The sequence below is a fragment of the Peromyscus maniculatus genome, chromosome 9 (assembly GCF_049852395.1).
Source record: "Peromyscus maniculatus bairdii isolate BWxNUB_F1_BW_parent chromosome 9, HU_Pman_BW_mat_3.1, whole genome shotgun sequence".
In the NCBI taxonomy this organism is placed as follows: domain Eukaryota; kingdom Metazoa; phylum Chordata; class Mammalia; order Rodentia; family Cricetidae; genus Peromyscus; species Peromyscus maniculatus.
Genome location: NC_134860.1, coordinates 6,646,644 through 6,672,873, shown reverse-complemented (window position 1 = coordinate 6,672,873; position 26,230 = coordinate 6,646,644). Strand labels below are relative to the sequence as shown.

Genomic DNA, 26,230 nt, shown 5'->3' with positions numbered 1-26,230 from the left:
CTACTGGATTATTGGACTTTCCATTATAGCCAGCTATCATTGTATCGGCTGAACCATAGCCTGAAAGTCATTCTAAAATAAATTCCCTTTGTAATAGAGAGAGCTACAGTTTATAACTTCTGTTACTCTAGCGAGCCCTGACTAATATACCAGGCATGTAGAGAAGACATTCTAGAGTAGTTTGTGTCTCAGCTATGTCACAAATTACCAGTGGCCACCTTCCCTTAACCATTCTTCAGGTGGTGCTTTGGTGTCGGCCTTCTTGGTTCTTAAAACATCTCAGCAACAAGAGTAAAATAGCAAATGTCCCAAATCTCTCAATTGGAATGCATAGTAATATAATAAAATGAGTGTATCAGATGGAAAGATTCTAGGGTAAGTGAGAAATAGAAAGCCTTAAGAATAGAAAGTCTTAGCTTTATTGGTCCATGACCATGTACCTACACTTTTATTAAGATCATAGGACAATTTCTCAGAGGTTTGTTCTCTCCTTCAATCATGTGAGTCCTAGGAAAGGAACTCAGGTCTGTAGGCCTAGGAGCAGTTACCTTTGCCCACTGAGCCGTCTCTCCAGCTGATCACATCATCCATGGAATTGATGAGCTTTGCATCTGTATTGATGTTGTGTGTGTATATATGCCTTTTATTCATAAAGAGTAGATCATTTCTATGCTTGATTGACAGCACCAGTTTGTTATCCCACAGGATTACTTCCTGCACACATTAACTCTCTGATTCTCTGTCAGTCTCAGAAGGTATATCCGGTCCAGGGGAGCCTCCCAAAAAAAAGCACTATCTGGAAGAAGCCCTTCCTCTGTACACAGTGCGATCATCTGTGGTTGAAGAGCACCATCAACCATCCCTCTCCTTTCTTAGCCTTGTACAGACATGCTCCACATGACAGGCATGTCACTCTGGCTGGTCTGAAGCTTACTCCCAACACTTACCTGGAGTATCCAGAGGCACCATTAACCACAACTCCACTACCAGGAATGTCTTATCAATTCTGCATTTCATCAGATGGCCCTAATATGCATTGTCATCCAGGATGAGATGTGAGAGGTCTGCTCTAACCCTGATAATAAGTGATGCTCGAGCAGGATCTTGAACCCACCAATGCCTTGAATGAATGGCTGGCATCCTAAGACAATTACAATGCCTACATCATATGCTTGTCTCTACAGGTCCCCTGAAATGGTTGAAGCTGATTCATTCAAACTAACACAGCATACATAAGTAAATGGACAAAGTCAAGTGCAGGGTCTGGTGAGATGGCTGGTGCATTTTGAGTATTTTCTCTCCCAAAGGACCAACAGAGCAGCTAAAAATCCTCTTTAACTCCAGGTCCACATGGAATCTGATGGCTTCTTCTGGCCACTGGTGGAATTGCATGAACATGGTGTACAGCCCTGTGGCAGGCAAGACACCCATAGATATAAATAAAAGAAATAAATCTTTTAAAAAAATTGTACCAATTCACAGTTAAGGACAAAAGCACCAAAAAAAAATAATGTCCCAACATATCTTGTAATTCATTATGTTTGCAGTCTGGTTATCATTGATACTATATTCCAAGGAAACCGTGGGCAGATAGCTCTGGTTTTCCTAATTTCTTTTTTTATTTTAAATATTTTATTATTCTCTGTTGGTTTCACATCATGCTTCCCAATCCAACTTTTCCCCTTATCCATTCTTTCACACCTGAGCTCTGCCTTTAAAACATCCCCCCCCCCAAAAAAAAAACAACTAAAAAGAAAACTGAAAACTCAAATTTTAAAAAGAAACAAAGTCTCAGCAAGGAAGATTTAGTGTGACCCTGTGAGTCACACAGAATACCCTTTAGTACATACATCTTTTCTTTAAGTGTTTCAGGCCTCTCTGGCTTCTCTACACTATAGATGATGGACCTTCACTTGTGGTCCTACTCTTGGATATCCTAATGATGTCTTGTGTCAAAGAGATCCTGAAGCTTTAGATCTTCAGAAACTGGGCCCTTTACCTGCTCCAGCAGTCCATGGATAAAGAAGAAGTTAGGGTGGGATAATTCATAGCCATGGTTCTGGGCTGGGGTTACCTGGGATGATCCGACTGCCAGGTTTCCTTCATCTTCCCCACCCAGGCAAGCTCTCCAACACTGTACCACCTAGCTCACCCCATGCAATGGGCAGAATGGAGAGAGGCCAATATCCTTTCCTCATGCACTCAAATCTGACTTACCCACATTCAGAACAAAGGAACAGCTCTAGTGTTTTGTGAGATGATGTGCCAAGTCCACAAACCCAATTGCTGCAGTTGCTGAGAGGCTGACCCAGCTCCTCTGTTCTCAAGCCCCAGATTCCCACTCTCCCACCAGCTGCAGGTAGCATTTGCTCAGGTGAGGAGGGCATCTTTCCCTTACCCTTGCCAACACAAAGCAGAAGAGGGTGGACTGAGTTCTTCTGCTCTCGCAGCCTCAGGTTCAGCTCACTGACACCACAAACAACAGGGTCAGCTCTACTGTGCTGCTCAGTCCAGGTGCAGAACCCACTCTCCGCAGTACTGCAGTGGGTGAGGGGCAGGTCCAGTTCTCATTAGCGCTAAGGCCAGCGATGAGTAGGGTTAACTCTTTGCATCCCTATCCTGTCTTCAGCAGTAAAAGGAGCCAGTCACATCAACATAGACCAAGTCTATGGCAGGGCAATGGACCAGACAAGGCCTTTGACAGCAGCCTATGCCTGGAGGACACCAGGGTCCCTGGTGGCAGCACAGGCCACTCAGATCTATATGGCCCCAAAGAGAACACAGGCCTTAGAAACTACCATGGTCATAGGTGACAGCCCAGACCCCTCCCTACATCTGTGTGAGCCTTGGTGGCTGTACATGCCGTAGATATGAACACAGATCCTGGTTGTGTTTGCAACATGCATACAGATATGTTCCCAAGTTGTAGCCCAGGCCTGGATGCCACCATGGCTCTGCTTGGCAATGAAGGTCACACAGATTGGCAGGGACCCAGCAGTACCACGTCCCATGGTGGTAGCTCAGATTCTAGGCACTGTCTTTGATGGCAACAGGGGCCTGAGATATCAACACCAACCCTGGCTGCAGCAGGGCCATGGATCCAGACATGCCCCTCAGTTACAGCCCTGGTCCTGATGTCATTATGGTCCTAGGTGGCGGTACAGGCTTCTAAGACACATCTGTCCACTTGGGGGCATATCCCTTTGACAACAACATGGTCATAGGTGGTGGCCAAGACTGTAGGTTGCTGCCAGGCCCTCACTGGCAGAGGATGCATGGGTATCAACACAGACTCCAACAGTTTGTCAGGGCCATGGACAGGATATGGCCCTTGGCAGCAGACCAGGCATGGATATCATCATGGCCCCAGGTGGCAAGCAGGCTATGGATTTCTTTCATAATCCTTTAGTAAATGTTTTCATTTCCTGAGAGGCTTTATAGCAATACTGTTGTTTTTCTATTTCATGTGGTGCACATGATCACATCCTGAAATGGGTATACAGAATGCTATAGCTAGGGTGAATAAATATATGACCACAAGGATACAGTATGGATACTTTTTCCATTACGCAATGGGAATCCATGGAGTTGACAACACCATCCGCATCCAAAGACCTGTGTAACCCTAGCTTCCTGAGAACCCACTATTGTAGCTTAAGCTGGGCACACAAGTGATCTGATGTTACAAGAGATTCTGGGGCTTACTAGAGTGAGACATCACACCTGACCAAAGAAATTGCTTCTAAGTCAGAAAATTTCAAAATCACTTTATTATTAATAAAAATACAGTAATATTACTCAATATGAGCTTAAAGAAATTAGTCAATAAACAGTGAATATCTTTAGTAAAATACCTAAATAACAAGAACAAAAGTAAGAACAAATGAATAGCAAAAGCTCAAACCATAACAAAGAAAACCAAAAATCCCAAAGCAAACAAAACCCAACCAAAACCAAACAAAAAAATTAAGGTCACAAGCATTCTTTTAGTGCACATTTTGCAGCAGAGACCTACAGTCTGTGGCTGTCCTTGGAAACATGATAGGAAGGCAGACAGCGATTGTAAAAAGCGTTTTAAAAACTAGTATAGCCATGCCTCCTTCCGGTTTGTAGGTCAAGTTCTCACAGAGACTAAGAATGAGACCTTTCTAGAGCATTCGTTGTACCCCTTGGGAAGCTTTTGAGTTCACAGCTCTAAAGGAGTATCTTCTGAGGAGGAGGAGGCCTTGATCGGAGAGTATAGCAGGTCATAGGTTCAAGGCATCAGTGGTTTCTTTGGCCTCCTCAGTTCTCCCAAGATCTGCTGTATGAGAAGGAAAGGCATTCAGACATAGAACCAGCCTGACTGGGCCACGGGCTAGAAAAAAATCAAGACCTATTCACACTGGAAGCCAAGGTCAAGAGCCCCCAGCCTCCCACCAATGCCATCTTTGCTGAGGGTGGATGCATTGGTGGCTCACTTGCCTGTGAGACTTAGTGCTCCTGCTGCAGCAGCTCTGTCTGCAGGAGGCTCTCATCCTGGGCTGTGGCCTGTTCAAACTCATATTGGTGATGGTCTAACCTAGAGGAGGAAGGCAGTTAGGGAACAGGCCTCGTAGGGACCTGCTATGTCAGCTGTTCAGCCTGAACCAGCTCTAGTCAGCTGGACAGTCCAGCATGACCTTTCATCTGAGGTCATTTCCTGCATTTCCTAAGGGAGGAGGGTCAGAATGGACCTGGACCAGGATTTGATTCTCAGCTTTTAAAATATACCAGAAGATGAACTGAGAACTACACTGTGCTGGGCATGATAATCAGGACTTTTCTCCAGTTGTCTAGATAAATTATTTTGACAGAAAAAAAACAAAGTAGCAATGTCTGAGTAAGAGTAGAGGGCATATCTACATGAATCTGATTAGATACAGGCAATGAGTGTGAGCCACCTGAGAAACTGAATGTAGACACTCTAGGGGAGCCTACAAAAGAAAAGCAGTGAAGGATCTGATTATTGTTAAAGAACAGGAACTGGCCTCGGTTCAACTCCTCAACTCCTAAATCTTCTTATAATAGAAAAATCTTTTCACAGGAAACAGATTCACACAGCAGAGAGCCAGTAATCTGCAGGAGTGTGCTGCATGTAGATCTGCCCAAAGGCAGGAACTTCTCTCTAAAGGTGATGTTCTGGAAGGAAAATAAAGTGGCAGGAGCACACACTGTCCTCCACAACTAACCCGCCCCCTGCTAGGTTGAGGACTACCATAGGGAGATTTGTGTGGAGAAACAGGGGACACTGAGAAGATTCCAGAGAGCTCAGATGGGAGTAAGGGGTAGACACTCCCCAGAAACACTAAGGATCAAACATAGTGTTTCCTGGAGAGGTTCTTGTTGGCCAGGCCAATACAATATCCTGAGGCATTCTTTCTCTTGCTGTGGCTTGGAGCTATTCAGATGGTGGAAATTCCACAAAGACAGAGATCCAGGGACAGGTGACACACATGGTTCTAACTTCTCTCCCAGCTTGGGCTCTTACCTCATCTCAGAGACACTGAAGTGATGTTGCAGCTTTTCTGCCAAGTCCTCTTGCTGGGTGACCAGCTCCTTCTGCTTCAGCAGGTCCTTCGGTCTTTCATCCAGGCTCTCTTGCTCCTGTTCATTAGAAGATTGTGTTCTCAGTGGAGGCTTGCTCATTCATATGCACACACATAATTTCATGAACACACACAAGTACATGTATGCACACATACAAGCACACTATAATGCAGTAACATGTTTAGCTTCACAGTTAATACTAACATAAGGAGCAACCACCAGGGATACTAATGAAAACAAGGTAAACCTGTTGGAAGAGAGAAGCCAGTGAACATGGGAGAGAGGCAGTTCAGTCAGTGAAGAGCCTATTTGCAACCTAATGCAGAGACAGGTGGCCTCAGGGGTCCTTGTCCGTTAACTAACCCTGCTTAGGAAGTTCCCCAGGCTGTGCAGTATAGGAATGTTCCCCAGCAAAGGACTACTGGATGGTCATGGACAACCCCACTGGTCTTATTCACTGTTTCCCAGTTCCCCCAACGTGAGCAACTTCCTTCAAAAAGGGCTCTCTGTGCTACAGGTTGCTTAACTTTGGACCAAAAGCAAAGAATCTCAGGAAACTAGAAAATGTCCATAACCAGCATCCAAAAGAAACAGTTCCTTCCTTTGAGGTGATTGTGCCATGGATGTGTTTGAGTAACAAATGGCTGACTAAGTCAGTGCCAAATGATTATATGTATTATTTTGTGCTGAACAATATTCCATGGAAGAGCCTGACCACATTGTACTGTTTCACTCTTTGAATGATGGGCATCATGAAGCTACACTCAGGAAAGCTGATAAATCCCTGAGATCCCCTAGTTTCTCTGTGGACACTGACTTCATGTTCTGGCATCACTGGGTCACCTGGGAATGCAGTTCAACTTTCTGAAGACTTGTGTGTAGCTTGTTACTGTGCTGTACCATTTTACAGTACCAGCAATGTCTGAGGGTCCTCATTTCTCCAAACCCTCCATTAGGATGATTTTAACTCAGAATGAACAACTTTGGAGAAAAGCAGTTACTGAGTGCTGCAGACCCAGCATATAGCGTGCCCAATACCCTCAGGAATCTAAGTGGGGTGCACTGAGACAGCCCCATTCTCATACCACATCCTGGCTAGCGAACTTCCGCTGGACTGAGATGCAGCTTGAAGCACACTGCAAGTCAGAATCTCTCAACGACTAACATCCAGCCTAAGTTCCAAGGCCAAGGTTAACCGAGCCAAAGTTAGGGAAAGGGGAAAAGCAAGTGGTAGCAGACAATGTGGATGAGGACAAAACAGGATACAGAGAAGACACAGCAAGCCACCTGACCATTGAGTGTGCAGTCACCATTCACCCAGAGCAGAGAAGAGACACAAACCCTCACCCTGCCTATCCTGCCTCTCAGATACCTTGATTTGCCACAGTGGTCTCCTCCTAACCTCCATGTACTACATTCCTTTGGTTTGCTCCAAGGATTTCTTTTCAGATATATATTTTTGTCTCTACAAATACCTGAAAATCACTGAGTTATAGTAGCTTTTGTGTCCCTTTGTTCTAGTGAGCTAGGAGGACATGGAGAAAGATGGGCAGCAGCATACAATATTTGATGGATGCCAAGTGAGGGGTCACAATACTTTTTCAGAAAAGTTGGTTCCATCATCATTAAAAATGTGTAAATGAACATACAAATATAGATAAACACACACACACACATACATACACACACACACACACACACACGAAGTTACAAATCCACACATACAAACACACTTGCACATATAAGCAACTGAACTTGCAAACACACTCAAATATTTACCCCTATACATACAGGGAACATGGGCACATACACACACACACACTCAACCACACATGGTCACATACACACACACAAAGGAGCACCACTGTGCAAGCAATAGACAGTATTCACACACAAACACACATATAGAAGTTCACAAACACATAGAGAGATGCACAGAAAATCACAACACAGAATATACAACAACCCCAACACACACACACACACACACACACACACACACACACACACACACACTTCCTGAACCTAGAATGGTCAGTGAGAGAGGACTGTTGCCTTGCAGCACCTTTGCTGATGCATATAGAGGTAGCGGGTCCTCTATGCTGTCTACAAGGCTCTTAGACTCAGCAAGGCACTGCTACCCCGGCCTGCACTTAACTTTTCCTTGAATACATTTTATCCATCACAAAACCCCCTGACTCCACATTATCCAAGTTAACCCATCATAGTCTCTTCACTCAACTTATCCTGGCTCCTCCACAAATGACCTTGATAACCCAAGAGAAAGAAAGTGACACATGGTCAACACCAGGAAGTTTTCAACAGAAGACAGTGCAGATGATATGAATGCAGTGCAATGTCAGTCAGAAGGAGGCCAGTGACATCACCTGCAGTGCTTTTCAGGAACCCAGCACTCTGCACAACTATGAGAGGGAATCTGTTCTGAGACACAGCCATGCACATTATATAGTCAGCAACACAATGTCAGCAAGGAGATGCACTGTGAGATTCTCTGTTGAGAAGCCAGAGACAAACCAGACATTTCCTGTGGTCTTAGCTCTGTGCAGTGAAAGCAAAGAAGCCTGCTATTTATTGTTAAAAAAAAGCTGTAGTGTTTGATTTTGTTATTTATTAAAAAACACATTGGTATCAAAACAATAAAAGTAAATAAACAAAAGAGAAAGCAAATATATCTTTCCTCTTTCTGTGTATATTTAAACTTGTAACATTGGATAAGACAAAACAAGACAGAAGGTCTACCTTGGAGGACAGGAGATCTAAAGAGAACTGGGAGCCAGATTAGCCCAAACAGAAAATTTCAGGTTCAATGAAAACCTGGGCTCTAAGGGAATAAGGGAGTGAGCAACAGATGACAACATGGGATTTCATTTTGTAGCCTCTGAACCTACAAACCGATTTACACATTTACACAGGCCTGCATAGATAACACACAGACCACAGAAATAGGAAGTGAGCAGAAAACAATGGCGAGGACATCAAGCTGTAGGAACAGTTAAATTAAAAATATGCACATCAGGTGTTTCAACTGAGACCCACAACACTGCTATCCATCCTTTGGAGACTAAAAATTCCTAGGAGAGCACACAAATTCTTCATGCTATGTTGAGTTGATAGGAGAAAATGTTTTCTTGAAGCTTCAAATCTGTCACCCCAACCCTCAGCCTGTCAAAGGCCTTCCACATCTATGGTCAACCAGTCAGTTCCAGACTGGAAGTTCCAGGATGGGAGAACTGTCCAGCACCATGCCTAGAAAAAGGGCTGAAAAGGGGGTACTCAGGCATCTGTCACTATGAACCAAGAGCTTGGCAAAAGGAAGAGAACACATTGGAATGCAGGAATTAAGGAGAAGACCACATGCCACACAAAACATTGACAATGAGAACCACTCACTTGGCACTGACAATGAGCTCTAGTCCTTACAGACTGCTTCCTATCTGTGATCTCACATGACCCTTGCAAAGCAAATGAGCCACAGGCCACTGACATCACCAATGAAAGCTTTGTGCTGTTCCCTAAGGAGCTCCCTGCATAGCAGACCTCTGATCATAATGACATGTAGGTGGATGATATGTGACTGAACCAGTTCTCAATGAACTGCAGCTTCTAGCAGAGCAGGAGGTTTCCCTTGCCAATTATCCAGATTCTTGCAAGAGGCTAACTCTCTAGAATGACTCGGGAATGATCACAGAAATCAACAGTTGGATGATATGTAGGTGGGGGTCTGGATGAGTGTGGATGGTATATGAGTGTCTCTATGTTTATGGTTGGACAGGTGGGCACCTGCCCCTGCTGCCTCAGCCTACCTGCTGCTGCTCAGCAGAAGGGTCACAGGTGACCTCATGAGCCTCCTTCAAGAGCCTCTTCAGCTCCTCACAGGACTCATGGATTTCAATCTGCTCCTCCCACAGTAATCTGTTCTTCAGTCTTAAAACATGTATATTTTCCTTCAGCTCAGTCCAATCTCGGAGGACCTGGCCATGGAGGTAACTGAACAAACACCAAAACATGGTGAGACCCAGCCAGCCTCCTTTGCCATTCCTACCCCCAAGTACCACCCATGCTGAAAAGTCCCAGACCCCCAGAAAGCCCAAGAATGAAGTTCTCAGTAGCCAAGTAGCATCACTCAGATGCAAGCCAAATCTGTAACAAAATTGCAAAAAGATTCAAAATACTTCTGAAATTCCTGATGCCAAAAGGGATCCTGTGCCTCTGAGAACAGGGTACAGCCCACACCTGTGCTTAACTGTTCATGACATTGGGAAAGCATCAGCAGGTTGAGGGCAAACACTTTCAGAAGGATAGAAAAAGCCCCAACCAGAATCAATTCTGTCTATGGCTACCATGGAAACAAGCTCTGGGAAGCCCTGGTCAGAGCCACAGAAGTACTAGGATACCTGACACTCCCTTCATGGTTCAAACCATTTGTTTTTTATCAAGGGGCTGCTGAAGCTGGCAGGACATTGCTTGGAGGAGAACAGTGTCTTTTCACACTTAGCAAAACTGAGTCCAAGAGGCACAAGGCAAAGGACCACATGTCAGGCTGCTTGCTAAGAGGCAGATATGCAAGAACCAGCGCTCTCACAATGAGTCAAAGAGAAACATGGCAGAATCAGTCTCTCCCAAGTTAAATCAGGCACATACCTGTAAGATACATTCTCTTCAATCAGATGTTTGATCTTGTTCACACCGTCACTTATTTCCATTGGCATTTTCTGTAAGTCCAGCATCACCTGCTTATGCTCCCTTTTCATGATTTCAAAAGAATTCAGCCTGTGGTAGGGCATGGCCCCAGGAGAAAAGGACCCCATGAACACAGGCCACAAGGATCATATGGAATCAGGCTATGCTCTGGACTCCTCAGTGCCATGGAAGACACAGCCTGGCACTTATACAATAGGTCCTCCTGGTGCTTATTAAACTTCCTATCATGTCCCCAGGCCAAAAGAAGAAGGAGTTATCCACGACTACATGAGCGCCCTCAGTGGACTTGGAGCTATAGATGATCTCTCTAAGGAGACCCCAGGAGTCTGTGCCACATACTGGTGCCACCGGAAACCTATGGTGACATTTTCCTGTCTTTACAACAGGGATTCTTATGCCTAGCTGCCTATATGCTACACAGAGGACCAGAGCATACATTGAGCATTTCAAGGGAGGAGTCCCAACTTCAGGAAGGCATTATACACTTCACAAGGGATTCCAATATTCCACCAAAGTAAGAAGAGTGGCCAAGATGTGAGCTTGTCAAAGTGAAGCTCCCTGGTGTCATCACTGGCATCCCCTGGAAAATGTGAAAATGGCAAATCCTCAGGCCCTGCCACAGACTCTAAACTCCCAGGAGTAACACACACACACACACACACACACACACACACACACACACACCACATAAAAATAATAATTCTCATGAAATACAGAGAGTTTGCACTGTCTCAGAGTATAAGGAGGAGCCAAGAATAGCTTTAGGCCTTTAATTCCCTCATGCACAAACATTCCACATATAGTCAGGATGCCCATGAAATGCAAAGAGTTAGAACAGCCTCAGAGTATAAGGAGGAGGACAAAATAGAAGCAATGATAAGCACCAGGCCTTCCAGACACAAACTGAGATGGATGAATGGGACCAGGCCCCTCCAGGATTTTTAAGCACACAATCATCCGCTCATCAAGTACATGGACTCATCACAAACTCACAGGACCTAGCATCTCCCACAAGCCAACACCTGCCAAGGCCTCTTGAAATGCATGTTGAGAGCTCACACACTACTGTCCCTATCCCAAAACTGTGATACAGGCCATAGGCTCTGCTTTTCATTTGAATGAATAAGAATAGCCTGTGTCCCAATCTCATACCTACCAAGGTTCCAAATTCTGTGCACTCAGGAAAATTTGTTAAGCACCAGGACACCCCGGAGCTTCAGCCTCCTCAGGAAAGCTTAGGTAGACACTGTGGGGTCAAGATGGTCAGCAGAGAATTGCACATAATGACTACCTGTTGTGCAAATCCTTGTCTATATAACTGCCCAGGATTCCATGCAGTTCAATGTGCTCGTATGTTGTACTCTGTAGCTGAAGGGTTAGTTTCTCCAACTTTGTCATCTGCTTCTCCTGGTCTATGGAGGTGGAGCCTTGGGTTGGTGTCTTCCTGGTAGTCCCTGCAGGAAGACAAAGCAAAGTGATCTTGTATACTTGAATATACATAGGGCCAGGAGAATCCATGCTAGTTCCAAGAGGAAGTACGAGGAAGAGGAAATGTTAGGTACCCATTGAGTGCGCCAAAGAGTAGGCCACCTATCCTCAAATAGGTACCCATGAGCTAAGTATCTGTCCTCAACCATGATGGATAGGCATGTGCCTTTCCCTCTAATGCAGTTCCCTGGACCTGGAAGATATAAGATAGCCCAGCCATATAGATTTGGAGGACAGTGTCAGCTCATATATGATGTGGTGTAGGTAAGTCCTATTGTCCCTAGAGCTTAGCAGTACCAAGTCCTCATCCCATGTATCCAAGACAAAGTATGGGAATGACTGAAAGTTTTGTGCTTGGCCAGGGGAGTTTCCCTCCCTTCTTATTGGCATCAGATTCCCATGGAAACTGATGGAATCCACTAGGATGAAGTGCAGCAACACCCTACCCAGAGAAGGACACCTAATTAGTCACCACTTTGTTCCTGCTGGCCCTTCCTTTCCACTCAGAATGAGATTAAGTATGTCCCAGAAAGGTGCTGCAGGCTTGAAAATCCGTGGCTCTTCCAAACTAACTATCAGAAATCGTTTAATCTGGGTCTGCTCTTAGGGAACCCAGGGAAGCAGGATAAGTCCATTGCTTCCCAGAAATTCACAGATGCTAAGCCCCACTCCTGGAAGGCACAGCTCAAGCTCCACCTCCTCCAGAAAGTTCCCAAGCCCTGCTCAGGACTCACAGTGCCTTCCCCAGAACCATTTATTACTCCATGATTTACACTGAGACTGAAGCCCAGCTTCCTTCTGCCTCTCTCTGGTCTTCCCATGTTCTCTATTCTCCCTCCCAAGCAGCCTTCTCAGTCTTGCTGACATGTCTATGGGCAGTGGAAGAATACCCCACAGTCACCTGGTGTTCCCACAACAATGGTGACATCAAGAGAATGCCAAGGACTCCCCAGAATTCAATAGGTAGTCATGAGAAGGAACTATTGGGTTCACCAGCAGTAGCCCTCACCTACCTACAAACTACATCATCTGCAATTCACTGGAAGCCATACTGCCCTTCACAGGAGACTTCAAAAAACCCAAGGGATGACCTTTATCACCTCCTCATTACAAACACAGGGATCTCTCTCTGTTTCATTAGAATATATTCACTAGTTTATGTACAGGAAGTTGAAGACTCTCTTCCAAACATATCCCAGGAAATGGCTCATCCAAATCATGAAAACTCTAGTCAATAACATAAGAAAAAAAGTTTTCTAGGTAATTAAGTAAGGATGGTAGGAAGGAAAATTCAGTCCCCTGAGGCCAACAAGCACATTGTGGAGGATCCACAAAGCTGTTAGTATGGTGGGAGATACTCAGTGTCTTGTCAGAACAAAGATAAGTCCTGTAGTTGATGAAAATTACTCTTGAACTTCAGCAAAATTCATTCCTTCCATCATAAGATACCAATAGTGTGGTAAACTAATGGCATTTCATTCTGGAGATACTAAGAATCAGAATTCCCTGTGGGAACACTCAACACAAGAGCAAAGGCTGTGCCATTCCTACATTTAAGTTTAAAGAATGATGAATGGCTAGTGAGAGGCCCCACAGATATGCAAAGGCATTTTCAGAAAATGAGTGATGTGAGGCAAACTGTCTTTTCAGATGTTATTTCACACGGACAAATCATGCTAGACAATGTGAGTTATCTCAGTAATACCCAATTATAGAAGTCAAAGCACAGCACCTGCCCTACACACTTCCTCTTATCAGTTAATCCTTACACACTGAAGAATGAACAGAAAGTGACTGACAGAAGAAACTTTTCCGAGACAGGTTCTGAAAACTCAGACTTGAGTCTCCTTCTCTGTGGGTATCAGTTTCCCATCTCTCTATCGGGAGGTGGCTGGATCAGAAATCAGCTGGTTTCCTCTGTCTCCCTGCACAAGAGGACCCAGTGGACAACCTATTAAGACTTACAGCGGTACAGGATGCTCTTTCGCTGCAGAGCCCTCAGCCATGTACTTTCAGAAGCCTGGAGGTAATTGCTACTGTTATAATCACTTTGGTAGTATAGGGATGCCCAAGTCCCTTGCTCTGTGATTCAGAGTTCATGTTAATGGAAAAGCCATGCAGGGGCAAAACATAGTCAACAGATTCACAAAGTCATCCTCATTAACAGTCCAGGACACCCAGGGCTGGCAGGAAAAGGACAGTCTCAGTCCAGGTCCACTGAATCTAACAGCTCTGAGGCTGAACTGGAGACCTGTGTGCCATCAACAGCTGGAAATTCAGAAACCTTAGAGGTCATTGGAAGACAGAAGCACTTGGGGGCTCCTGCCATACTAGTGATTGTGATGTCAAGTATGAGAACCTCAGGGTTTTCCAGGGTACTCTCCTTTCCCTATTATCACTGGCACATAACTAAAGGACTCCCGTGGCTGTGAAACACAGTCATGGTACAGAAATCTCATTAATTCCTCTGTGCCCCCTTCCAAGAAGTTCCAAGTTCTTCAGTCCTCGCTCTGGAAAGCTGAGTCCCAACACATCCAGAAAGCTCCCCAGCCCCTTCCCAAAACTCACTGCCTCTTCCCCAGGACCATTTTCTCCATGTTTTCCAGGGAGACCCAGGACCAGCTTCCTTCTGCCTCACTCTGGTCTCTCCATGCTGTCCATTCCCTCTACCAAACAGACCTCTGAGTCTGGAAAGCATGTCTAGGGGCCAAGCTTGTGGCCAATGAACAAATGATCTCAAGGCAGTCAGTGTTGCTACAACACTAGTGACATCACTGGGATTCCAAGAGCTGTCCAGGATACAACAGAATGTCCAGACAAGGGTCTGCTGATGTCATGGGGCACAGCCTTTGCCTCCTTGCTAATTAGTTCTCCATGAACTGACCAGAAGCTGTGGTTTCCTTTCCCGGAGTCTCTCATGTGACTCAGCACCTCCTCCTTCCAAACCTAGAGATTTCTCTCTGCTTCATAAGAATTTTTCCAGTAATTCACCCATGTGGAACTGAAGTCTCACTTTACAAACCCTGCCTAAAATTGGCACTAACCCTCCTCATATCCATACCCAATAATATCAAAAATAAATCATGCCAAGGAATTTAGTAATGATCATTGAGGAGGAGGGTTGTATTCTCTGAAGTGATTAAGCACCTGAGGAAGGCTATGGTTAAGGGAAGGTGACTATTGGAAATTTGAAAGTGAGCTGACACTGTAATGAGACCCTAGCTGCTCTAGAATGTCCTTTCTACATACCTGGTGTCTTAGCCAGCATTCTCCAGAAGTAATACAATGATTCTTTATGGAAATCGTATTTGTTAGAATGGCTTGCAGGCAGTGCTCTATCTTATCCAACAATATCTGGCTGTGAATGGAAAGGCCAAGAATCCAGGAGATGACCACTCCACAACATTGGATGTCTCAGCTGGTCTGCTGTATATGCTGGAATCTTAAAGAAGTAGGCTTTAATGCCAGTCAAGGAATGGATGTGCTAACAAGGCAAGAGCAAGCAGAGAAAGAGTAAGAGCTTCATTCTTCCAAGTCCTTCCAACAAAAGGAATTGCCCATATTACTTCTGGATTAAAGATCTGAATTAAAGGTGTGTGTAGCAGGAATCTTCAAAGTTCTTATTCTTAAAATCAAACCTGAAGCCATGTATTGGTGTGAACACTAGAAGATCAGACAAGCAGAACAAGCCACAGCTACCTCACCTTGCCAGTTCCTCAGCTGATCCTGTTTCCTTCAGACTGGAAGCCTCTGTGTCCTCATCCAAATGGATTTCAGCTGAACTGCTGCTCAAAAGCCTAAAACTTAACAAGCCAAATGCTTCTATTTCCTTGTTTTCACGTCTTATATACCTTTCTGCTTTCTGCCATCACCCCCTGGGATTAAAGGCTCATTTTCTGGGATTAAAGCATGAGTCACCATGCTTGGCTGTATCCTTGAGCACACAGAGATCCAGACGGATTTCTGTTTCTGGAATGCTAGAATTAAAGGTGTGTGCTACCACTGCCTATCCTCTATGTTTAATATTATGGCTGTTCCATTCTCTGACCCTAGACAAGTTTATTAGCATGCACAATATTTTGGGGAACACAATGCTAGCACATTTCCCTTTTTTGTCTAAAATTAAAAAAAGCTTATAACTAATACAAGAAAAATTATATCCAATAAGTATATACAATATGCACTGTCAAGATTACATTAACAATGTCTAGTCCATTAACATTTGACAAAAAATTCCATTAATATATTAACAATGTCCAATCCAGTAACATTTGATAAACTCAGACAAAAAAATTCATTACTTATCCTATTTAAAACAAGGAAAATTTTTAAAATTAGATTCCATAATCTCACTTTTTAATTTATCATATCTATATTCTCTCTCTTTTTCTTTTCATAATAGATTCAGTAATCTACCTTTTTGTCATTTTTATATATTCCCCTTTTTTGTTTTAGTGTAGATTTAATGATCTGCCCATTTATTCTATTATTTATTTATCTTTTTTCTCAGAGTATATTCGATAATCTACCTCATATATCTATTCTCTTTTTTTATTTCTTTCTTTTTTCAAACAAAAACTCTGAATCTAATCTCCTTGTCCAGCTTTTTTCTTAACCATTAACAATTAAAAACTTGTAACCAACCATTGTAAAAAATAACAATATCCAAAACTCATTAAATGACCAAAAACCTCCCATCCCACCTCTTGAGATTGTGGGCATCGTTTTCTTAAAATTACTTCCTGCTTTCTGGGGATGAAGACATCTTTAGGGGATCCTGAAAAGATAATTTTTGGGTTAATTGTCAAGTCCTTTATCATTTGTCCAGTTGCTGCATATTGAGAAAGTGCAGGGCTTGTTTCAAGTCCTTGTTCAAGTAGTCTGTCAGGCTGGATCATCTCAGCTAGCCATCTCAAAATTGTCCTGAGTAGTCTGTAGTCCAAAGTCAATATTTTGGTGGTGTTAATCAGCTTAATGGCTTTACAATTTACAGTCCATGTGGAATCATCTTTGTAGGGTCCCATCATCCTTTTGAAGATTTCAAATTTGCTACTCCAGAACACATCTTGCTCACTCCATGCATTCTCAGAAAGGAAAAAACCCTCTTTAAATTGGAAGACCCAGGTCATGGTTCCCTGCAGACATTTTATTGTGTGCCTCCTCTGTGGTTTGGAGCAATCACAGTCTCATAAATGTCTGTCTCTCGGGACCATGAACTTTCTTCCCTAGAAGAGAAAAATCTTCACAGCAATTTCTCCCCAACATTTGTCTTGCCAAACTTTTCCAAATTGACCTTTGTTGATGCTTTCTTGTAACACGATGTTTCAGGCAATTCTCTCCGAACAAGCAGTAGTAAACCCTTTGTCCCAGGCAGTAGCATCACCAACACGAAGAGATGTAGCAACTTGGGGCAGAAGCAGCTGCCTCCATGGTCCCACTGCCACTGTTTGTGTCTGGGCCCTGGCCTTAGCTTCTCCTTAGCAAACCTCCTAGGCCAGCCCCAAACTCGGGATCCTCCTGCCTCTGCCTCCTTCTGTAAATCCAACCAGTGTACCACCACAACTGGCAATGTGTAGCTTGGGCCTGACCTGGGGCTCACATGGCCACAGGTAAGTAGCTTTTTTGTGAATTTCTACCCATGAATGTTGGGTGCCAGATGTAGCAGGAATCTTCAAAGTTCTTATTAATAAAATCAAACCTGGAGCTAGGTATTGGGGTGAATGCTGGGAGACAGAGAAGCAGACCAAGCCACAGTCTCCGGTATGACCTCATCCCTCAAAGATCCAAATATAATTAGATATTCATACTTCAAAATAAGCACACATCTCCCACAGGTGTGCCCTCTATTCTTTGTTGTTTCTTAATCCAGAAACAGTCACGTTGACAACCAAAAATAGCCATCACAGTCTTATTCCCCTCTTCACTAATATTCATGAGAATAAGGCTCACTTCGAGTGTAAAAGGAAGGAGTGACAATAATCATGATGACTTTTAGTGGCCTTTTTTCGGTCATGGATTGCTATAATAGAATGAAATACCAGTCTTTGCTTTTGTGGGTAGGAGGGGATTAGCTAGAAACCCAAAGCAATCTGGTCTCTCTCTATAATTGTAGATTTGAAATTCAAATAATTATGTTATGGCTGGTAGTAACTGTGGTGGAAAAGGGTCCAAGAGATAGAAAATGGGTTCTCTTTAAAGAAAGGAGAAGAAAGGAAACAGACTGTACCTGTCAAAAAGAGTGTGGTGTCAGGAAGAGCCACATGAATTTGGAATTGAGCTCCTCCAGAACACATCTTGCTCATTCCATGCATTCTCAGAAAGGAAAAATGCCTATTTAAATTGGAAGACCAAGGAAAGCCTTCTATGGGGTCTTCATTGTAAACAGCAGCTAGAAGCCTCCTTTTGCTTTAACAGCAAAAAATGGTTTATTAAGATTTGAAGTTTCCCAAACAGATCAAGCTAATCAACTGTCTCACTTATCCAGAGGGCCTGATCCAGCTGGGGGCTCCTCAGCTATTGGTTCATAGTTCATGTGTTTCCATTCATTTGCCTATTTGTCCCCGTGCTTTTTCCAATCTTGGTCTCAACAATTTTTGCCTATACAAACCCTCCTCTTTCCACCAACTGAACTCCTGGAGCTCCACTTGTGGCCTGGCTGTGGATCTCTGCATTCGGTTCCCTCAGTCATTGGATGATGTTTCCAGGACAACAATTAGGGTGTTTGGCCATCCTATCACAAGAGTAGGTAAGTTCTGGCTTTCTCTCGACCATTGCCAATAGTCTATTGTGAGGTATCTTTGTGGATTTTACCAAGACCTGGCCTCAGTGCATGAGCTGGCTGTTTGGAACCTGGGGCTTATACAGGGACACTTGGCTCACTCAGCCTGGGAGGAGGGGACTGGACCTGCCTGGACTGAATCTACGAGGTTGAACTCAATCCCCAGGGGAGTCTTTGCCCTGGAGGAGATGGGAATGGAGGGTGGGCTGGGGAGAAGTTGGGAGTGGGGAGAACAAGGGAATCTGTGCCTGATATGTAAAATTAAATTAAATTATAAAATAAAATTTAAAAAAAGATTTGAAGTTTCGGGGTTGGGGATTTAGCTCAGTGGTAGATTTAGCTCAGTGGTAGAGCACTTGGCTAGCAAGTGCAAGGCCCTCAGTTTGTTCTTCAGCTCTGAAAAAGAAAGACAAAAAAGGCTTGAAGTTTCTCTAATGGTCAAAGAGGCAGGATTGGAGACAGCAGCAATAGGAAACAAATCATAGTCCGAGTTAAATAATTGTACAGAGCTCACCACTGACATTAGCTTGATGAGTGTGGGCACTGCAGTGTGTGTCACCAAGAATAATGACAATAGACAATGTGCCTGGTGCTGCTTTAGAAGCTTTCAACATCCATGGTTCTTCAAATGGGATACAGCCTTCCCCAAATCATCAAGCAGAATGGACTCCTCCATTTCTCGAGAACCTAAGCTCTGACAAGCAGTTGATGATTCAGGCTTGTATTTAGGACCTAGCTTCTGTAGTAAAGGGTAGGGTTTCTGATAAGAACTCCTCCACCAAAACACTGGAAGGATGGCCAAAGGTGCTGTCAGTCAACAGCCCGTCCCCATGTCCATCTGAAGCCTCCAGAAGAGGCTTCAATAGTCAAATTTACCAACTTTTGTTTTCTGGCTTGGGTTTATTGTCACTCATTATTTTACTGATTATTTCATTCTGACATAAATCCTTTAAAATTATTCTTCCTACAGATGAAATTTCACTATTGATATAGAATCCTACTCATGGAGGGACATTTTTCTTTGCAGTAAGCTGAGGTTTATATTTTCTCCTCTGGCTTACTGTGATGGCTAATCTTGGCTGTCTACTTGACACATAGTTGAGGATTTGACTCCATCACACTGGCTTGCAGGCATGCTTCTTTGGCATTTTCTTGTTGTTAACCAATAGGGGATGGTTCAACCCTCTATATGTACTGCCATTCCTAGGCAGGTGACCCTGGGCCTCAGAAGAAAGCTAGCCAAGCAGAGCAGTAAACAGCATTCACTGTGGTTTCAAGCCCCTCCCTTGGGATTTTGCCTTGGCTTCCCTTGATGAGGAACTACAACCTGTGAGGTGAATAAATTCTTCACTTTCCCAGATTGTCTCTTTGGACTTTTATCACAACAATAGAAAGCTAACTAGAACACTTGCCTTATTCTCAGGGCATGCTGTCATAGCCATCCTTCTCCTTCCAGACTGTAGCCCCTTTTTTCAACAATTACAAACTTCTGGATGCTGAAATCTGTTGCAGTATTTACTCTAACAATCACACCCACTACTGACACATCTCAAAGTATTTTTTATTTTTATCTCATATGACATGCTTCCCTACTTTACTCTTTACAATTATCTCTGGATGTCCCTGCCTGTTCCACTTTAAAAATTATCCTTTGCTCAATAATAGAACATTTACGGCCACCTTATTAAGTTCCACAGAAATGGGTGATATACTGTATTCACATTTTCTAATTCAAGATCTATTGCATTAGTATTATTAATTTAGCAAAACTGATCGTATTTATTACCTACTTATCCCCAAAACCTTTAAAACCTCCATTCATTTAAGTCTTTAGGTTCTTTCAGATCATCAGCGATGAAGGTCTTGCATGTATTCAGGATTGCTCTTGGGTACCTCATAGCACTTTTTATTAATAGCATGCTTTTAAAGTGTGCTTATATAAAATGTCTTGTTTTAATAGTGTCCCATAAGTTTGGGTATGTTGTGTCTTCATTTTTGTTGACCTCTAGGAAGTCTTAAATTTCTTTATTTCTTCCTTAACCCATTGGTGATTCCATTGAGCATTATTTATTTTCCAATAATTGTTGGTTTTTTGTAGTTTTTGTTGTTGTTTCAATCTAACTTTAAACCATAGTGGTCTGATAGAAAACAGGAGGCTATTCCAATTGTTTTGTATCTGTTGAGATTTGCTTTGTGTCCAAGTATGTGGTCGATTTTAGAGAAGGTTCCATGGGGTGCTGAGAAGAATGTATATTCTTTTTTGTTAGGATGGAATGTTCTGTAGATATCTATTAAATCCATTTGAGTCATGACTTCAGTTAAGTCCTTTATTTCTCTGTTAAGTTCTGATTTGGGAGATCTGTCCAGTGGTGAAATTGCGTTGTGGAGGTCTCCCACTATTAATGTGTGGGGTTTTATATGTGGTTTAAGCTTTAGTAATGTTTCTTTTAGGTATGTGGGTGCCCTTGTAATTGGGGAGTAAATGTTCAGAATTAAAACTTGATCTTGGTAGATCTTTCCTGTGATGAGGATGTAAAGCCCTTCTTGATCTCTTTTGATTGATATTAATTTGAAGTGTATTTTGCTGGATATTAGGATGGCTACACCTGCTTGTTTCTTAAGACTTTTTGACTGGAAAGTCTTTTCCCAGCCTTTTATTCTTAGGTAGTGTCTATCTTTGAATTTGAGATGTGTTTCTTGTATGCAACAGAAAGATGGGTCCTGCTTTTTTATCCATTCTGTAAGCCTATGTCTTTTTATAGGTGAATTAAGTCCGTTGATATTAAGGGATATTAACAACCAGTGATTGTTCATCCCTGTTATTTTTTGGTGGTAGTGTGTGTGTACTTCTATTCTTTGGGGTTTACTGCTGTGGCTTTATCTATTGCCTGTGTTTTTGAGTGTGTATCTGACTTCCTTAGGTTGGAATTTTCCCTGTAGTGCTTGCTGTAAGGCTGGATTTGTGGATAAGTATTGTTTAAATCTGGCTTTGTCTTGGGATGTCCAGTTCACTCCGTCCATGATGATTGAATGTTTTGCTGAGTATATTAGTCTGGGCTGACATCCATGGTCTCTTAGTGTTTGTATTACATCTGTCCAGGTCCTTTTGTCTTTCAAAGTCTCCATTGAGAAATCAGGTTTTATTCTGATGGTTTTGCCTTTATAAATCACTTGGCCTTTTTCCTTAGCTGCTCTTAATATTCTTTCTTTATTCTGTATGTTTAGATGTTTAATTATTATGTGGTGAGGGGACTTTTTGGGGTCTAGTCTGTTTGGTGTTATATAGGCTTCTTGTATCTTCATAGGCATTTCCTTCTTTAAGTTGGGAAAGGTTTCTTCTATGATCTTGTTGAATATATTTTCTGTGCCTTTGAGGTGGTATTCTTCTCCTTCTTTCTCTATTATTCTTAGGTTTGGTCTTTTCATGGTGTCCCAAATTTCTTGGACATTTTGGTTCATGGCTTTGTTGGCTTTAGTGTTTTCTTTGACCCATGAATCTATTTCTTCTACCATATCTTCAATGCCATAGATCCTCTCTTCCATCTCTTGCATTCTCTTGGTTATACTTGCATCTGAAGTACCTGATCGTTTACTCTGATTTTTTATTTCGAGCATTCCCTCTGTTTGTGTCTTCTTCATTTTTTCTATTTCCCTTTTCAGGCCTTGGACTATTTCCTTCATCTGTTTCATTGCTTTTTCATGATTTTCTTCCAGGGCTTTATTGTTTTCTTCTACTTTATTTGTCCTTTCCTCTAGTTTTTTATAGCATTCTTCCCATTTTTGTTTGTCTTTTCCTCTATATAAGCCTCTACCTTCTTCATGATGTTATTCATAAGGCTGTTTTCTTCTGCTTCTTCCAATTTATTGATGTTCAGGTTTGGGTGTTGGAGGCGGGCTAGGTTCTGGTGATGCTGTATTGCTCTTCATTTTGGTGTATGTACTTCAGCCTTGATGTCTGCCCATCTCCTTGTGGTTTGTTCTTGGTCTTATCAGCACACATGGTCCAGATAAAGCTGACAGATTCAGTAAGTCTCTCTTTCTTATCCAGATGGGAATTCTCTTGTCCAGATGGGAAGTCCAGGGCAGGATGGGAGCTCTTGTCCAGATGGGAAGTCCGGGGCAGGATGGGAGGTAGGGGCCAGTCTCTAAGTCTCAGGAAGTGGCTGGAGTCTCGGGCAGATGGGCAAAGGGGCAGGGGGTGGATTGCAGTGTAGGCTGTGGGTCTTGGAGATGGGGAGCCTTCCTGGTAGGGCTAGAAGGGAACGTGCCCATGGCCAGAACCCGGGGCCAAGTTGGTAAGGTCTTTCCAGAACTTGGAAACAACCTAGTTACCCTTCAACTGAATGGATAAATAAAATGGATAAATAAAAGGTGTTACACATACACAATGGAATACTACTCAGCAGAGAAAAACAATGACATCATGAGGTTGGAAGGCAAATGGATGGATCTAGAAAAAATCATCCTAAATGAGGTAACCCAGACTCAGAAAGATAAACATGGTACGTACTCAGTCATAAGAGGATACTAGATGTGGAACAAGGATGACTGGATTGCTACTCACATCACCAGGGAGGCTACCTGGAAAACAGGACCCGAGGAAAGACATTGAGATCGCCCAATGATGGAGAAATGGATGAGATGTACATGAACAACCTGGACATGAGTGGGGGTAATGAAGGGTGAGTTTGGAGGGAAAGAGAGCATGGGGGAGTGGGAAATCCCAGCTAGATCAAGAACAGAGAGGGAGAACAAGGAATAGGAGACCATGGTAAATGAAGACCACATGAGAATAGGAAGAAGCAAAGTGATAGAGAGGCCAACAGGAATCCACAAAGATACCTACCCCCACAATAGACTGCTGGCAATGGTCGAGAGACAACCCGAACTGACCTACTCTGGTGATGGGATGGCCAAACACCCTAATTGTCGTGCTAGAAACCCTATCCAATGACTGAAGGATCTGGATGCATAGAGCCATGGCTAGGCCCCAGGTTGAGCTCTGGGAGTATAATTAGCGAGAAAGAGGAGGTTTTATATGAGCAAGAATTGTTGAAACCAAGGTTGGATAAAGCACAGGGACAAATAGCCAAAGGAATGGAAACACATGAACTATGCACCAGTGGCTGAGGGGCCCCCGACTGGATCAGGCCCTCTGAATGGGTGAGACAGTTGACTGGCTTGATCTGTTTGGGAGGCATCCAGGCAGTGGAACTGGGTCATGTGCTCAGTGCATGAGTTGGCTGTTTGACACCTGGGGCATCTGCAGTGTCCCTTGGCTCGGCCTGGGAGGATGGGACTGGACCTACCTGGACTGAGTCTACCAGGTTGATCTCAGTCCTTGGGGGAGGCTTTGACCTGGAGGAGGTGGGAATGGGGGGAAGCTGGGGGGAAGGAGAGAGGGGCAGGAGGGGAGAGAACAAGGGAATCCGTGGCTGATATGTATAACTGAATTGTATTGTAAAATAAAATAAAATAAAAAGTCTTGTTATACATTTTGAAGCCTGTTGTGAGTGGAACTGTTTCCATGATTTCTTTGTCAGTATGGTTGTGATTAGTATACAGGAAGGCCACTGAATTTTGTGTATTAATTTTTCTATCTCTCACTTTCATGAATGTATCTATCAGGCATAACAGATTTCTGATAAATTTTTAGTTTTAATTGTTTAGAATCATATCATCTGCAAATAAGGACATTTTGACTTCTCCTTTTCCCATTGTATCCCCTTTATCTCCTTCAGTTGTCTTATTGTCCTTGCTAAGAGTTAAAGTTCTATATTGAATAGGAGTGGAGGGCAGGAACATCATTTTCTTCTTCCTGTTTTTCTGGAATTGCTATGAGTTTTTTTCTATTTAGCATCATGTTGCTGTGGGCTTGTGGTACAATGACTTTATTGTGTTGAATTATATCCTCTATATCCCCAGATTTTCCAGGATTTTATCGTTGATAAAAGTTGGATTTTTTAAATTTTTTTTCTTTCAGTACTCAGCAGAGAAAAACAATGACATCATGAGGTTTGCAGGTAAATGGATGGATCTAGAAAAAGTCATCCTGAGTGAGGTAACCCAGACTCAGAAAGACAAATATGGTATGTACTCACTCATAGGAAGATGCTAGATGTGGAACAAGGATAACTAGACTGCTAATCACATCACCAGTGAGACTACCTGGAAAACGGGACCACAAGTAAGACTCGGAGAAATGGATGAGATCTACATGAACAGCCTGGACATGAGTGGAAGCAATGAAGGGCAAGGGTCGAGGGAAAGAGAACGGGAGATCCTAGCTGGATCAAGAAAAGAGAGGGAGAACAAGGAATAGGACACAATGGTAAATGAAGACCACATGAGAAAAGGAAGAAACAAAGAGCTAAAGAGGCCCACAGAAATCCACAAAGATACTCCCACAAAAGACTGCTGGCAATGGTCGAGAGACAGCCGGGACTGACCTACTCTGGTGATGGGATGGCCAAACACCCTAATAGCTGTGCCATAAACTCCATCCAAGGACTGAGGAATCTGGATGCAGACATCCACGGCTAGGCCCCGGGTGGAGCATTGGAAGTCTAATTAGTGAAAAAGAGGAGGGTTTATGTGAGCGAGAATTGTTGAAACTGAGGTTGGATAAAGAACAGGGGCAAATAGGCAAATCAATGGAAACACATGAACCGTGGACCAAATCCTGAGGGGCCCCCAACTGGATCAGGCCCTCTGAAAGGATGGGACAGTTGATTGGCTTGATCTGTTTAGGAGGCATCTAGGCAGTGGTACCAGGTCCTGGGCTCATTGCATGAGTTAGCTGTTTGAAACCTGGGACTTATGCAGGGATGCTTGGCTCAATCTGGGAGGAGGGGACTGGACCTGCCTGGACTGAGTCTATCAGGTCGATCCCAGTCCTCGGGGGAGCCCTTGATCTGGAGAAGGTGGGAATGGGAGGTGTGCTGGGTGGAAGGGGAGGGGGGCTGGAGGGGAGAGAACGAGGGAATCTGTGGCTATTTTGTAGAACCAAATAGTATTGTAAAATAATAATAATAATAATAATAATAATAATAATAATAATAATAAATTTTTTATTTTATAATTTAATTTTACATATCAGCCACGGATTCTCCTGTCCTCCCCCACTCCTTGCCCCTGCCTTTCCCCCCAGTCCACCCCCCACTCACATCTCCTCCAGGGCAAAGAATGCCCTGGGGATTCAGCTCAACCTGGTAGATTCAGTCCAGGCAGGTCCATTCCCCTCCTCCCAGGCTAAGAGAAGTGTCCCTGCATAAGCCCCAGGTTCCAAACAGCCAGCTCATGCACTAAGGACAGGTTCAGGTCCCACTGCCTGGATGCCTCCCAAACAGTTCAAGCTAATCAACTGTCTCACTTATCCAGAGGGCCTGATCCAGTTGGGGAATCCTCAGCTATTGGTTCATAGTTCATGTGTTTCCATTCGTTTGGCTGTTTGTCCCTGTGCTTTTTCCAATCTTGGTCTCAACAATTCTTGCTCATACAATCCCTCCTCTTTCTCATGAAATGGACTCCTGGAGCTCCACCTAGGGCCTGGCCATGGATCTCTGCATCTGCTTCCATCAGTCGTTGATTGAGATTTCTAGCATGACAGTTAGGGTGTTTGGCCATCCTGTCACCAGACTAAGTCAGTTTGGGCTTTCTCTTGACCAATGCCAG

The 26,230-nt window shown here is 43.5% G+C and overlaps 1 protein-coding gene across 4 annotated transcripts in view; it reads right to left on the bottom strand.

Annotated features, from left to right (window-relative positions):
- Nucleotides 1-3,750: 3,750 nt before the first annotated feature.
- Nucleotides 3,751-26,230, bottom strand: part of LOC143267237 (disks large homolog 5-like) — a 38,050-nt gene continuing 15,570 nt past the window's right edge. Inside the window, exons 2-8 of one of the 4 annotated variants that reach the window (XM_076544266.1) lie at nucleotides 15,028-15,262; nucleotides 11,582-11,744; nucleotides 10,231-10,359; nucleotides 9,393-9,576; nucleotides 5,510-5,625; nucleotides 4,465-4,561; nucleotides 3,751-4,303 (exon numbers count right to left, since the gene is read on the bottom strand). In XM_076544266.1, the coding sequence (XP_076400381.1) occupies nucleotides 4,474-4,561; nucleotides 5,510-5,625; nucleotides 9,393-9,576; nucleotides 10,231-10,359; nucleotides 11,582-11,744; nucleotides 15,028-15,046 (699 nt within the window). In that variant the 5' untranslated portion in view covers nucleotides 15,047-15,262 and the 3' untranslated portion in view covers nucleotides 3,751-4,303; nucleotides 4,465-4,473. Of the gene's footprint in view, nucleotides 4,304-4,464; nucleotides 4,562-5,509; nucleotides 5,626-9,392; nucleotides 9,577-10,230; nucleotides 10,360-11,581; nucleotides 11,851-15,027; nucleotides 15,263-26,230 lie in introns of those variants that run through there. The other 3 variants (XM_076544267.1, XM_076544268.1, XM_076544265.1) reach the window with 3 other exon arrangements.